At 38.4% G+C, this 14,160-nt stretch overlaps 1 protein-coding gene across 1 annotated transcript; it reads right to left on the minus strand.

Annotated features, from left to right (window-relative positions):
- Positions 1-3,213: 3,213 nt before the first annotated feature.
- Positions 3,214-11,513, minus strand: LOC113737404 (probable disease resistance protein At4g27220). The gene is made up of 4 exons (XM_072083750.1): positions 10,104-11,513; positions 8,516-8,704; positions 3,267-5,364; positions 3,214-3,222 (listed from the first exon to the last, which is right to left on the minus strand). The coding sequence occupies exons 1-4, from the start codon at positions 11,462-11,464 to the stop codon at positions 3,214-3,216; spliced, it is 3,657 nt and encodes a 1,218-aa protein (XP_071939851.1). The 5' UTR covers positions 11,465-11,513.
- Between the last annotated feature and the right edge of the window lie 2,647 nt (positions 11,514-14,160).

Below are 14,160 nucleotides of genomic sequence, written 5' to 3' on the forward strand. Positions count from 1 at the left end.
AATTCTTAATCTCTGTATGAATTACCATACTAAGCAACTTTAATCTTATCTAATGTAGATGCCACTTTGATGTCAATCTCACGAATGACACAGATACACTAACTGCGTCGATACTTAGCGACTTAGCTGAAAATTTGCTCACATTCACTGCGGTTGAAGCTATGGAACATCACAAGAAGGTCATTTATATATGAGAAACTATCACAGCCCTTCCATTAAATTGCATCAAGATAATAGCAACCATAAAATTTATCAGTAGAGTAGTTCATGAACTGATATAAGAAAGCAAGATGGTATGATATTAGATAAAGTAACACGAAGAGAGGGCGAAAAATTACTGCTGCAGATCGCCAAAAACATCTTGCTTTCTTATAAAAGAAAACCTATTTTTTTGTTGTAACGTTACAATTTCCTTTACTTGTTGGTTATTTTATTCTCTCTTATTACATCCTTTATTACATCCAACAACGTCAACTTTTATTTTCTAAAGGATATATCTACTATATCTTTTTTATGGGCATCCATGATAAATTGTTGCCGCGTATCGCGCGGCCCATGCCTCCAAGTGTTGAACTAGGAGGCATAATCACACTTCGCTAGTTAGAAATGTAAAATGCCCTACCCAATTTTGTATAGATCAAAAAAACAAAATATATGAAGTAATAAAAATAGTAATTTATGCAAAAAATAGTATTCCGATTATTAGTAATTATTAGTAAAATTCAAAAAGGATGGATCCTTAAGCTTAGTAATTTGTTTTGCATATGGAAACCGTTTGCAAAAGAAATCGCAATGACTAAAGAAAGAGGACATCAAAGTTACCAAAGAAACACTTCAAACATTCACTATCAAAACTGGATAAGTGCAGTCAGTAGCTTAACATTGATTTTGTGGCTAGATATCTATTATAAAAGCTTGACTCACTAAATAATTGCAACAACTTGCTAACATCAAACTTCCAGTGCTTTGGAAACATTGTTCCAAACCAGAACTCATCCTATATTAAGAACAGAAGATTCTGTATCAATATCAGGCCACTGGAGCAAGAAAATTACTTGGAGCCGCAAGACCATTGGACACCTACAAATAATAACAATTGACCGTAATCAATCAATACCAAATGATTGCACAAGAAATAATCACTTTCAAAATTTTTGCTGCACCCATTTGCCCAAGATCAAGAAGCTGAAAATGAGTTCCAAAAATCTCAGCAACATAACCATGTGAAGACCCATCTGGAAGGTCAACAACAAAGTGAAACCCTAGAGGTATAACAACTATCTCACCAGGAACTACTTGCAATCTATCACATTCAGTTGTGATCCATAACTCTACATAGACAACATGTACAATATAAATGAATGAATAGCATCTACAACCAAAAAGCTTATCAGTTGGAATATGAAAGTGAAAATGATTATAATCCAATTAAAAGGCATATGAGAGGCAGAATTAATTGGGATGATTGAGGTTTCATGATTCAACTATGCAACTTGATAAAATTGTTGAAACCATTACGATCTGTCCATTTGGACTGCCTTCCTAGATGATTACTACACACAAATAACGACAAAACATGAGTGTGTTAGGTAATTGCCCAGGTAATGAAAATACTTTGGCATCTATGCATGTTTATCAGGAGGCAGATATGTAATAGAATTTTCATGCATCAAGAGAGGCCCCATGGTTCTAGTTTGCAAAACACTATATTTATTGTGAGGCCTCATGCTTATTGCAGAAGAACTATCCGTAGATTGCAAGAGAATTTTGGAGGCTTAATTCAACTGACTTTCTTGTAACACTTTAACAACGAATACAACCTTTTTTAGCTATACATTGCTTTTAAGGAAGTTATTCCAACTTTAGCATGCGTGAAAATTTATTTTTATAAAAACCTGCAGTATGAATGAAAAAAATGTTAAGAATCAATCCCTCAAGCAGTAATTATATCTAACCAGAATATTATAAGGCAAAAACAGATATTCCCATGATAAAAGAAGAGCTTCACTGATACAAAATGTAGAAGGACATGATGCACTTAGAATGATCCCCTGCTTACCAGATATATCTAAAACAAAAGTCAGTTTGTATATTCTTTGATAAGCACTATAAGCATCTGAATATGCGGACACCGAATGTAGGGATTTGGATGTTCAGTGTTCTGAGTTGCTTCAAGATATTCACTATGCTTGAGAAGAAGTTCTAGCTCCTGATGCTTGTCCTCTAAATTGGTTTCTCTTTCCTGAAGAAAACGAAAAAAAAGGTCAGACCATTGAATCTTGTTTAAAATCGTCGACGCCCAACAATAAGCCAATGTAACCCCAAAGGAGAAGTTAGGATCACCTTAAACCAAACATGGCTAGTACATAGCTAGATAAAACAATCAGAAGCAAGAGGTTTTATTCTTACTGTGGTTGATAGCTTCATTTTTGGACGTATAAAGCTGAATGCTTAAATTTCTGAGTTCGCTAATCACAAACCTTAATGGCTTCACCCTTTCTTCTGAAATATTGTGATTACATTAATTACTCCCCCTGCGAAGCTGGCATTAAATTCAACATGCAAGGAATACAAACTGTAGTGATGCTATGCTAGTTATCCGCTATATCATTTAGGCCTTGTATAGATATACCTGAATTGCACTTTAAGGAATATCGTTAATGGCTTAGAGATTGATACCTGGTTATGGTTTTGATGTTAAGTCTATTTAGTTAATGATGCTACAAAAAGAAATATTTTTACGTGTAGATTATTGATGGAAACATTTTATAATGAGAATGCATAAACATGTAATCATTTGAGGTTTCCATACCGGTTATTTTGAAAGTTGTTCATCTGATGTGCCATAAGCTGCCTGCTTTCAAATTTGTCCAACCTTCAGTTTTGGTGCATGTCCCACACCATATTTTTGGGGGTCAGAATTGAACTCTTCCATGTTAGGACACTTCTCTAAAACCACTTGTTCCAGGGATGGTAGATCAACAGAAAAAGACATTGCACAGAGTCTATTTATGTTAGACATGTCTTTGATCTTCATGCTGTATAGTTCCGGCAGTGAAATTCTCGTCTTCAGTGTCTTCTTCTCCTTCCTCATCATGGCTTATTAGTTCAACTATATCCTTACAGCTGCTAATGTTTATTTCTTTGAGCTGTTGAAGATATCGAGCCTCAGCAACTGAAAACAGCTTTCTCAGTCTTGAGCATTCACTCACCTCAATAATCCTAAGGTTTGGAAAACAAGCAAGCTGATATTGATCAACTGATACTTCTGGCCTCTTCTCGACAATTCTTTCTAACTTGTTGCACCAGTTTATCTTAAGAACTTCCAGTTGCAGTAGATTTTGAGCAATGGAATATGGAAAGATAACTTTTAGGCTCCCGCAGCTGCTGAGCTCAACCACTGTTAGTTTTACAAGGCGCACTGAAGGAGGAAGTGGTTTTACCCCTCCTTTCCATATGGTTCTCAAACTCTCCAGACCGTGTAACCTTATAATTCTAAGATTAGACAGAAGGAACTGTTGATTCTCAGAACTAATGTTGCCAAGGTCAAATACACTCGACATTTGCTTGCACCATGTTGCTTCAACTTCTTCCAAACTCAGTAGCCTCTGGAGTAATGTGGCAGTGATTGCTACCCACATCCGCTTGCAACTTTGAAGTTTTAAAAACTTTAACTTGTGCAGCGAACCAACTGGAAGTAATTTTGGACATATAACGAACAATTCGTTCATAAGTTGAAGATGTAAACTTTCCAAAGCTGCCAAGATTGCAGGGGCATCACTTGCAGATTGGTTCATGGATAACAAAAACGAGGTTTCCATACAAGCAACGACCTTAAGATATCTTAAGTTGTTTAAGGTCCTCAGATCAACATCTAAAATATTCCTTATCATTTCATCATACAAGCAGAAAAGTCTCAAATCTTCTGTGTTCTGAAGTATGTCCTTCACTCCTTCAGGTATTGAAGTCTTAATTTCTCGGAGTGACAGGCTTCTTGAGTTTGGGTAACATGTCACTGAATCATACCCTTTACCAATAACTATCTCAAATTTTTGTACGTTAGGTATATGCAATTTTCTGGGAACCGATTCAGGATTGGATACTTGAATACATAAAGTAGTCAAGTGGGACAAGGATGTTATTTCTGAAAGACATGCTTTACTTGTGTCTTCAACCATCCCTTGAATCGCCCACTGATGAAAACTCTCCCACATGTAGAGTTCTTCTAATTGACACAAACGCGATAACAGGGTTGCCGGAACAGTCTTGAGCTTTTGGCAGAAGTTGAGGTCTAACAACCTCAGGTTGACTAATTCTCCAATCTCCTTTGGTAATTCTTCAATATCACATCCATAGAAGCTTAGAACCTCAAGTCTTTTTAATTTTCCAAGGACTGCTACATCATCCAACTTGCAGTGATTTAAATGCAAAGTCCGAAGGTTCACCAAGGCTTCAAACGAGGAGGGAAGTTTGAAGGAACTGGACAGCATTGAGGTCCATTTGTCTGGTTCAAAATAGTGATTTAGAGAGCGAGCACCAATTTTTTCACTTAAATCCAGCACCCTGAGCGTTGGCATCCCTAGAAAGAATCCCTCTGGTATTATCTCAAAAACCTCATTTTCCCCCAACAACAAAATTTCGAGCTTGGGACAAATTAGGCGCTCAGGAAGTGACTGAATATGATTAGTCATCAGAGAAATGATTACTGCATTGCGTTCAAGAGTCTCCTGATTTGGCCACTCCTTCAAGCCAAGACCTGCTTTTATGACGAAACCATGTTCCCTTGTAGATGCAATTGATATGGCAAAGTCACGAACCATATCATGCATTCTTACAGAATCTTCCGTACTGCTGTCCAGAAGCAAGCAACAGTCAGTAAGGTTTCTGATTATCCATCGTGTTTCTCTTCTTGCTTCCTCCATTGTGTCTACATCTGTAAACATTCCTTTTCCCAGTCCATAGCTGGCTATGTCTTCAATTTTTATATCATGATCCTCAGGAAACAAGCAACACAATAGAAAACATTCTTTAGCGTCCTCACTTTGCAGCTGATCGTAGCTCAACTTTAGGCATGAGAAAATGTTTTTTTCTTCATTGCAGTTGATGTTCAATGGTTTGGACTTCTTTAGTTGCTGAAGTGCAGCTTTCCAAAGCTCCAGATCTTTGTTTCTCAGTGCTCTCCCAACCGTTACAAGTGCCAATGGGAGCCCACAACATTCTCTAGCAACCTTCATGGCGACATCATCTTGTTGGGGAGAAAATGTATCAGCCAATGACCCTGCGTTAGTTTTAAACAGGTTCCAGGATTCATCATCTGACAAGAGTCTCAATGGAATTTCCATTGTTTTTCTAAGCCCCATAGTGCTGTGTCAAGATATATATCTGTCAAGATATGTATCCACTTTGTATATATCTCTTGTATATATAGTAGTTAGCATATTCTTCTCCTAATTAATAGGAGACCTAGCGTAATTGTTGGTAGGGCTCTGTACTCACATGTATATATAGATAATTGCTATGCTAATGATGGGGAATTTTTGGCCGCACAAATCTTGTCATGGTATCAGAGCCTTGTGCTCTGATTCTTCAATAGACTTTATTCATTGATCTCTTTTCTCCTCGTGCATGGCCACTTCCGATAATAAGAAGGATGGTGACTCATCCAGAAAGAGAGTAACCTCCCCATATGATCTAAATCCTAATGACAATCCTGGAAATCTGGTTACCCATGTTCAACTGAAGGGTGATAATTATGATGAATGGGCCAAAGCTATTTGTATGTCTATGCGTTCGAAGAAGAAATTGGGGTTCCTGGATGGCACAATCCAACGTCCCGATGATGACTCTGATGATCTTGAAGATTGGTATACAGTGAACTCAATGTTGGTCTCGTGGATTTTCAATACTATTGAGTCCACACTCAGATCCACCATCTCTTACAAGGATAGTGCCTTCGATCTCTGGCAAGATATCAGGGAAAGATTTCGTGTGACAAATGGGCCTCGCATTCAACAACTTAAGGTTGCCGTTGTCGAATGTAAGCAAGGAAACTCAACCATTAGTGATTATTATGGCCGGATGAAAAAGCTTTGGGAAGAATTGGCAGACCACGATGCGATTCCGATGTGTCATTGTGGACGGTGTACATGCAACTTAACAAAAGCATTTGATAAGAGAGCTGAAGATGAGAAGGTACATCAATTTCTTATGGGACTTAATTCTGATATATATGGCACGATACGTTCCACCATATTGGGTAGTGATCCATTGCCCAATATGAACAAAGTCTATGCTTCTATGATTCGAGAAGAGCAGGTTCACACTGCTAGCTCGTCTAAAGAGATGAAAGGTGAAGTGATGAGTTTTGTTGCACAAATCAATCCGGGGCGTGGGCGTGCGATGGTGAAAGATCCAACTAGATTCTGCACTCATTGCAAACGCACTGGTCATGAAGCAGACAATTGTTTCCAATTGATTGGTTATCCTGACTGGTGGGGAGATCGTACTCGTGGTGTCGGGAGAGGCACTAGCCGAGGCAAAGGAACTGGACAAGGCCGTGGGGGAGGACGTGGAGGCCAGGCGCATGCAGCTATGGCTTCTGGGTCATCTACTAATGGAGCTCTTGAAGGAGGTTTGAATCAAAATGGTCTCACAGGAATAACTGAGGACCAATGGCAAATGTTGCAGACCTTCCTTAATGCACAAACAAAACCTACACTAAAGATGACTGGTAAGAAAACAAATGTGACATGGATTATCGACACCGGAGCCTCTAATCACATGACAGGCAATCTAGAACTCTTAATTGATCTCCAGGATTTGATGGGGTGTCCGGTGGGACTTCCTAATGGTGAATCTGTTATGGCAACTAAGGCAGGGGTGGCTGTGTTAAACAAACACTTAACCTTGCATGATGTGCTTTATGTACCAAATCTGACTTGCAATTTGATCTCTGTGTCTCAATTAATTCGTCAGAATAATTGCTTCCTGTTATTCACTGACATTTTATGTGCAATACAGGGCCGCACTTCGAGGATGCTGATTGGAATGGGTGAACAGCGGGAAGGGCTCTATTATCTTTGTGGCTCCTCTACCGTAAATGCAATTAAGACTGGTGACTCAAGCACGTTTGATCTCTGGCATAACCGGTTGGGTCACCCCTCCACTAAAATAATTGAGATGCTTCCTCATGTTGGCTGTCGAGGGTCTAGTAGCTTGACCAATAAAGTCTGTGAAGTTTGTCTTCGTGCAAAACAGACTCGAGCACGTTTTCCGCTTAGTGATCATCATTCTTTGAATATTTTTGAACTCATACATTGTGATTTATGGGGACCCTATCGTACCCCATCCTCTACTGGTGCTATTTATTTTTTAACACTTGTTGATGATTGTTCTCGTGCTGTTTGGATTTTTCTTCTCAATGATAAGACTGCTGTTCCTCAAACCATGCGCAATTTCTTTTCCTACGTGCATAGACAATTCAACAAACAAGTTAAAGTGGTTCGTAGTGATAACGGTACTGAGTTCAATTCTTTGAAGCCTTATTTTGCTGAGCATGGTGTGATATTTGAAACTTCTTGCAAGGGCACGCCTCAACAAAATGGACGTGTTGAACGCAAACACCAACACATTCTAAATGTTGGTCGGGCGTTAATGTTTCAGGGACATTTGCCTATTCAATTTTGGGGCGAATGTATTTTGACTGCCGGATACTTAATTAATCGCACACCTTCTGCTCTTTTACATGGGAAAACTCCTTATGAGATTTTATATGGAAAACCTCCTTCTTATGATCATCTCCGAACTTTTGGCTGTTTGTGTTTTGTTCATAATCAAGATCGCAAAGGGGACAAATTTGCGAGTCGGAGTAGGCGCTGTGTTTTTGTCGGTTATCCGTATGGAAAAAAAGGGTGGCATGTTTATGATTTAGATACTCATGAATATCTTGTATCGCGTGATGTGATTTTTTCTGAATCCATTTTTCCTTATTCTGCTTCTGTATCCTCTCCTATCACTGCTCCTTCTTCTGCATTGCCTACTGGTGTTGATGAGGTTGTCTCTGAGCCGGAACTTGAACCTATTGGCGAGCCTGAGCCTGAGCTTGAGCCTGAGCCTATTCATGTGGTTCTACAGGATGAACCAGCGCTCGATCATCTTGGCGAATCTTCTCGTCCTACTGATGAGCAACCTGAGGAGCTTCTGGGCCGCGGTCATCGATCTAAGCAACAGTCAGTACTTCTTCGAGATTTTGTGACAAACACAATCACAACGTCGAGCCCTTCCCCCGCTTGTTCATCGCCCCAATCGCCGTCCTCAGGTACGACCTATCCTATAGCACATTTTATGAACTATGATCGATTTTCTTTGCGCCACAGGGACTTTCTTGCTACTCTTACTGCTGGACTTGAACCTTCTACATATACTGAGGCTGTTGTACATGACTGTTGGCGTGCGGCTATGCAACATGAGCTACAGGCCTTGGAGACTAATGGCACTTGGGAGTTGACGCATTTACCTCCTGGCAAGAAGTCCATTGGTTGTAAATGGGTTTATCGCATCAAGTACCATTCTAATGGTACTATCGAACGGTACAAGGCCAGATTGGTCGTTCTTGGCAATCGCCAAGTTGAGGGCATTGATTATAATGAAACGTTTGCTCCTGTTGTGAAACTGGTCACCGTTCGCACTTTTCTCGCAGTAGCGGCTGCACGCAATTGGGAACTTCATCAAATGGATGTTCACAATGCTTTTCTTCATGGTGATTTGAAGGAAGAGGTGTATATGCGACCTCCACCAGGGTTTTCTCCTCCCCAGCCTAACCTTGTTTGTCGTCTGAAGAAATCTTTATACGGGTTGAAACAGGCTCCCCGGTGTTGGTTTGCCAAACTTAGTACTGCTTTAAAGCAATATGGCTTTATTCAATCTTATGCAGACTACTCATTGTTTACCCTGCGTCGTCATGCCGCTGAGATTCATGTTTTGGTTTACGTTGATGATCTTATTATTTCAGGAAATGATAGCTCGACTATTCATCAATTCAAGAATTACTTGAGCACTTGTTTTCATATGAAAGATTTAGGTGCCCTCAAGTACTTTCTTGGTATTGAGGTCGCTCGCAGTCCTGCAGGAATTTTCTTGTGTCAACGCAAATATGCGTTAGACATTATTTCTCAGGCTGGTCTTTTAGGTAGCAAACCGGCTGCCTTTCCTCTTGAGCAGCATCATCGTTTAGCTTTGGCTGACGGTGCTCCTTTTGACACTCCCGAGCGTTACCGGCGTTTGGTTGGACGTCTTATTTATTTATCGGTGACTCGTCCTGAGCTATCTTATTGTGTTCATATTTTAGCTCAGTTTATGCAAGCACCTCGTGTGGCACATTGGGAAGCTGCTTTGCGTGTTGTTCGGTATTTAAAAAGTCATCCCGGCCAAGGTATTTTGCTACGGGCTGACTGTGACTTGCAGCTCTCTGCTTGGTGTGATTCTGACTGGGCTGGTTGTCCTTTGACTCGCCGGTCATTAACTGGGTGGCTGGTGTTTCTTGGAAATTCACCAGTATCCTGGAAAACAAAGAAACAACCTATTGTATCTCGTTCTTCCGCTGAGGCAGAATATCGCTCCATGGCTACAACTACTTCCGAGTTAAAATGGTTAAAAGCTTTATTATGTGATCTTGGGATTCTTCATTCTCAACCGATGCTCTTATATTGTGATAGTCAGGCTGCTCTACATATTGCTGCTAATCCTGTCTTTCATGAGCGCACCAAGCATATCGAGGTTGACTGTCATTTTGTTCGTGATGCCATACAGGATGGCACCATTCGCCCAGCTTATGTGTCTACTCATGCGCAATTAGCTGATATTTTCACTAAGGCTGTTGGGACGTCGCAATTTGGATCTTTCCTTCGCAAGTTGGGCATTTGTGATCTCCATGCTCCAACTTGAGGGGGGGTGTCAAGATATATATCTGTCAAGATATGTATCCACTTTGTATATATCTCTTGTATATATAGTAGTTAGCATATTCTTCTCCTAATTAATAGGAGACCTAGCGTAATTGTTGGTAGGGCTCTGTACTCACATGTATATATAGATAATTGCTATGCTAATGATGGGGAATTTTTGGCCGCACAAATCTTGTCATGCTGCATAGATTTCTTTGACGAGTAGTAATCAGAATCTTACAACCCTTGCCCTCAAAATTGACAGGAATTCCAATTTCTTTGAAATTAACAAAATTCCAAACATCATCCAATATAAGCAGGATTCTTTCCTGGGTAGTTAGCCTTTCAAAAAGCCGACCAGCTCTTCCCATTTCACTCTCCTCCTGGAAATATAGACCTAACATATCCCCAATTCGACCTTGAATTTTTCTCACATCTATATTTCGCGAAACAACAGCAAAAATCACCTTATTGAAAAGGCCACTAGTTTCAGCCATCCTACCAATTTCCTTTGCCAGAGTCGTCTTACCCATGCCCCCCATCCCGTACATTCCTATGATTGCACAGTTGTCATCCTGCAATGCATCAAAGATCTGATCCACAGCTTCTCTTTGGTGGGAAATAATCTGATTTACCAATCCTCTCCGCTGACCAATGATCTCACTAACTGTTTTCTTTTGCAGGACAACGTTCTCATTTACAGTTGGTTTACTTGCTCCGAAAGTGACAGCTTCAGCTTTTCTTTTCACACTGGTTACTGATGCACTTGCTCCTGAAGTGGCATCTTTAGCCCTGCTTTTCTCATTCATAACTGATGTGCTGGCTATTGAAGTGACACCTTCAGCCCTGCTTTTCTGCTTCAGAGTTGATGTGCTTGCTCCCGAAGTAACATCTCCAGCCCCGCTAACCTCAATCAGAATTGATGTGCTTGCTCCAAAATTGACATCTTCAGACCTGCTTTTCTGATTAAGAGTTGATGTGCTTGCTCCTGAAATAACATCTTCAGCTCTGCTTTTCTCATTCGTGGTTGATGTGCTTGCTCCTAAAGTGACAAGCTCAGCCCAGTTTTCAGCTGGTGTTAAGTGCTCTGGAAGGATTTCAATATTCAGGGGGGGCAATGTGATGTATATATCTTCTCTGGGCTGCAATTCTTGAAGTTCCATTACAATCGCTGTTTTTTCGATTGCCTCCTTGCTCAACTGATAACGCGCAATCCAGTCAGGAAAGCAACCTCTCAGACATCTCTTGTCCAAATTAACTTTGTGAATTAACGAATCTGTTTCAGCTATGGTGCTCTCAACAGCTTCCGACCATTTGCTGACAGTAACCTTGATAACTTTGCCATTTCTTTTGGCTTCATTGATAGACTGCTCTACATCCATTCTCACGTCATTCAACTCCTCAACTTGCTCTTGCAGGTTCTTTACAATCTTACGATAATCATAGAGATAGCTCAGTCGATTTCCGACTGGAGTTGTCAGATAATATCCAATCCTTGCGAATATGGTAATAATAGCATCCATTTCGGGTCTCTATGTTTAGAATCTGAGTAGCCAGAAAAGGAAAAATGGGCTCAAAACACTAACAAGCTCAGTTGTTGTACTAGAAGTCTAGAAAGATAGATTGCAAACAGGTGCACAATTGTTCTCAGATCATCCATTTCAGGTCTCTATGTAGTATCCATTTTTCTCATATTTGTTTTTTGATACCAGAGTATGATTGATGACATAATTTACATTTTAATGAAATTATAATGTTTTATAAAAAAAAACGAAATCATGTGTGCCAATTAAATAAAAGATGATGAAGAATAATGCATGATTATGCAAGAAAACTCACATGGCTTGCAAGTAGGATTATAGACCAAATTTACCTAAGTATTTCCCATTTTATATTATATAATACATACCACTGGTCGAAGATAATAGATCTTTTTTTTTTCTTTTGGGTTCAAGAATAAAAAAGAAGTATCCTTAAACAATGTCAAGAACGTAATATTATGGAAAAGAGAATTATTTTTATTTTTATTTTTTTGTTATGAAGAAAATATAAAGCATTTCACAACAAAATTTTTTTAAAAAAGTCAAAAGTTAGATTTTTTATTTATTATTTTCATCAAAAGAATTAAATTTTTAGGTACTAATAATTAGCTTCTAGGAACCAAAAAGTTTGACAGAGACCAAGAAAATGAAAAAAAAGTAGTGTAACAAAGGACCAAACAACCCAAAAAAAAGGTGTTTTTCCGCCCGGGGGGTGGGGGGTGTTCACTCAGCCTTTAAGACACAAGAGGCAAAATGAGTATCCCAAAACTATGCCAAGGAGAGGGCTCATATGGTCTTTTTCACTTTCAGTTCAAGATTCGAAACCTAACAGTTAGCTGTGAGAAGGGTGTGAAGAGGGTTGAAGGGTTGAAAAAAACAAAGAAAAATAGACTATTCCAAAACTACGTGAAGTCTTGACATTAAACCACAATGGGGTAAACGAATTAATAACAAAAACATTCGTACCTTTTGTAAGGAAAAATGCTTTACTGAATGATGACCGGAGCCTTTCTGGAATGTCTTTATGCAGTTACAGAAACAATTGTATGATCTTTCTTGCTATTAGCTCCAAACTGCCTTGTCAAAGCATGCATCATTTAGGTAATCTGTCATGAAAGGATATCATAAAATCACATATTTGATTTTGATCTGCTTTATCTTTATTACCTTTCATAGATCGATGAAGTCTGAAGATAATATGAGAGGCAAAACGAAAGTCAACTCCTTGAACAAGTAGAACATTTGCACCAATGCTTGAGATTTGTAAATGGTACAGATATATGCGAAAGAGAAGTATGAAAATGATCAAAGCCTCAGAAGTCAACAATAGTAGCATGTTCTAGTTGTCTTCATTTTTTGGCATCACATGATTAAGTCAAACAAGGTGTTTTGTATGAAAGCTTGAAAAACAAAAAACGAAGGAAAGGATTCAACCTTGTTTGGATTGAAGTGTGTCCTAGAATATTTTTGCTTTGTTCGTGATCACATTTTTCAGTCGTCTTTTTACCTTCCTTATAACAAATCGTTACAGTAATTTTTTTTATAAAAGCTCCATAAAACAACAATTCAAAAACTAGTAGATTATTTGGGATAATTTTTTTAAAAAAAATACTGTAACATCTTTTTGATATAATTTATGTGAGATAAAAATATAATTCAAAAATGTGTTTAAAATGTAAGCAAATAAATTTGTACAAATTTGCTCTGGTATCTGGCGTCAAAATTAATTGTGTGTACCTAAAACATAAAAAAAAAGGAAAAATGGTAAATTTACGCTCAAATTAGCTTCATTTACTTCCTTCTCATACTTCCACAATTGAAGTGACTTAAATTTCAAATAATTTTGTTTAAAATTTCGTATGAGCAGATTATATTTACTTGTGCACACTTGTGGGTTCTTTACTCATTTTGATCGTAAAAACAAATATAAATAAGGAGTGAAGGAGGCTACAAATACAAGTAATGGAGTTCTCAAACAAGTACTGTCCTCCGCTCCTTCGTGGAATAGGGTGGTCTCACGCGCGAGAACCGTCATTCTCTTTATTTATTAAAAAGTCCACTCTTTTTCGGATCATCCAAATTTGTCCACATTAATGAATTTTATGTTGATATAAATCTTGTTATATATGGAATCTTCTTTTTTTTTTTTTTTTTTTGTGACATGAACAAGATCAACAATGTGTTCGAAATTCTTATTATTCCATTTTTATTTTGGATGATTTGTACTTCATCCTCCTACCGTTTTCTTTGAAGCACTTGCACCTTCTGTTAGGCAAAGTCATGTTTGATTATTAGACAATGTCTGAACTTCCAAAGTTGCCCTCGTCTTCAACCATAACAAAACATTAATTTGCATTTCCTCCACAAACTATGACCTTATTTGCATTTTATCCCCTAAGAAATTTTATAGGCGTTTTATCCCTAGTACTTTAATTTTTTTCATTTTCTTTATTCCTTGCATTTTATTTGTTTATTTCTTTTCTTTGTTTATTATTCTTTTAATTTTATTTTTTTCTTTCATTCCCACTTGTCACTTTTATACTATTACGTCACTTTTCATAATTGCTTCGCCATACAAGTAAGAAAACAACTATTTTTTAACTTTTTAAAATAGAAATAAAGTGAAATTTAAGAAACAGGAAGAGGGCAGGGAAACTTGAATCTTAACTCCTTAAGGC

The sequence above is a fragment of the Coffea arabica genome, chromosome 3e (genome assembly GCF_036785885.1).
Source record: "Coffea arabica cultivar ET-39 chromosome 3e, Coffea Arabica ET-39 HiFi, whole genome shotgun sequence".
NCBI classification, from domain to species: domain Eukaryota; kingdom Viridiplantae; phylum Streptophyta; class Magnoliopsida; order Gentianales; family Rubiaceae; genus Coffea; species Coffea arabica.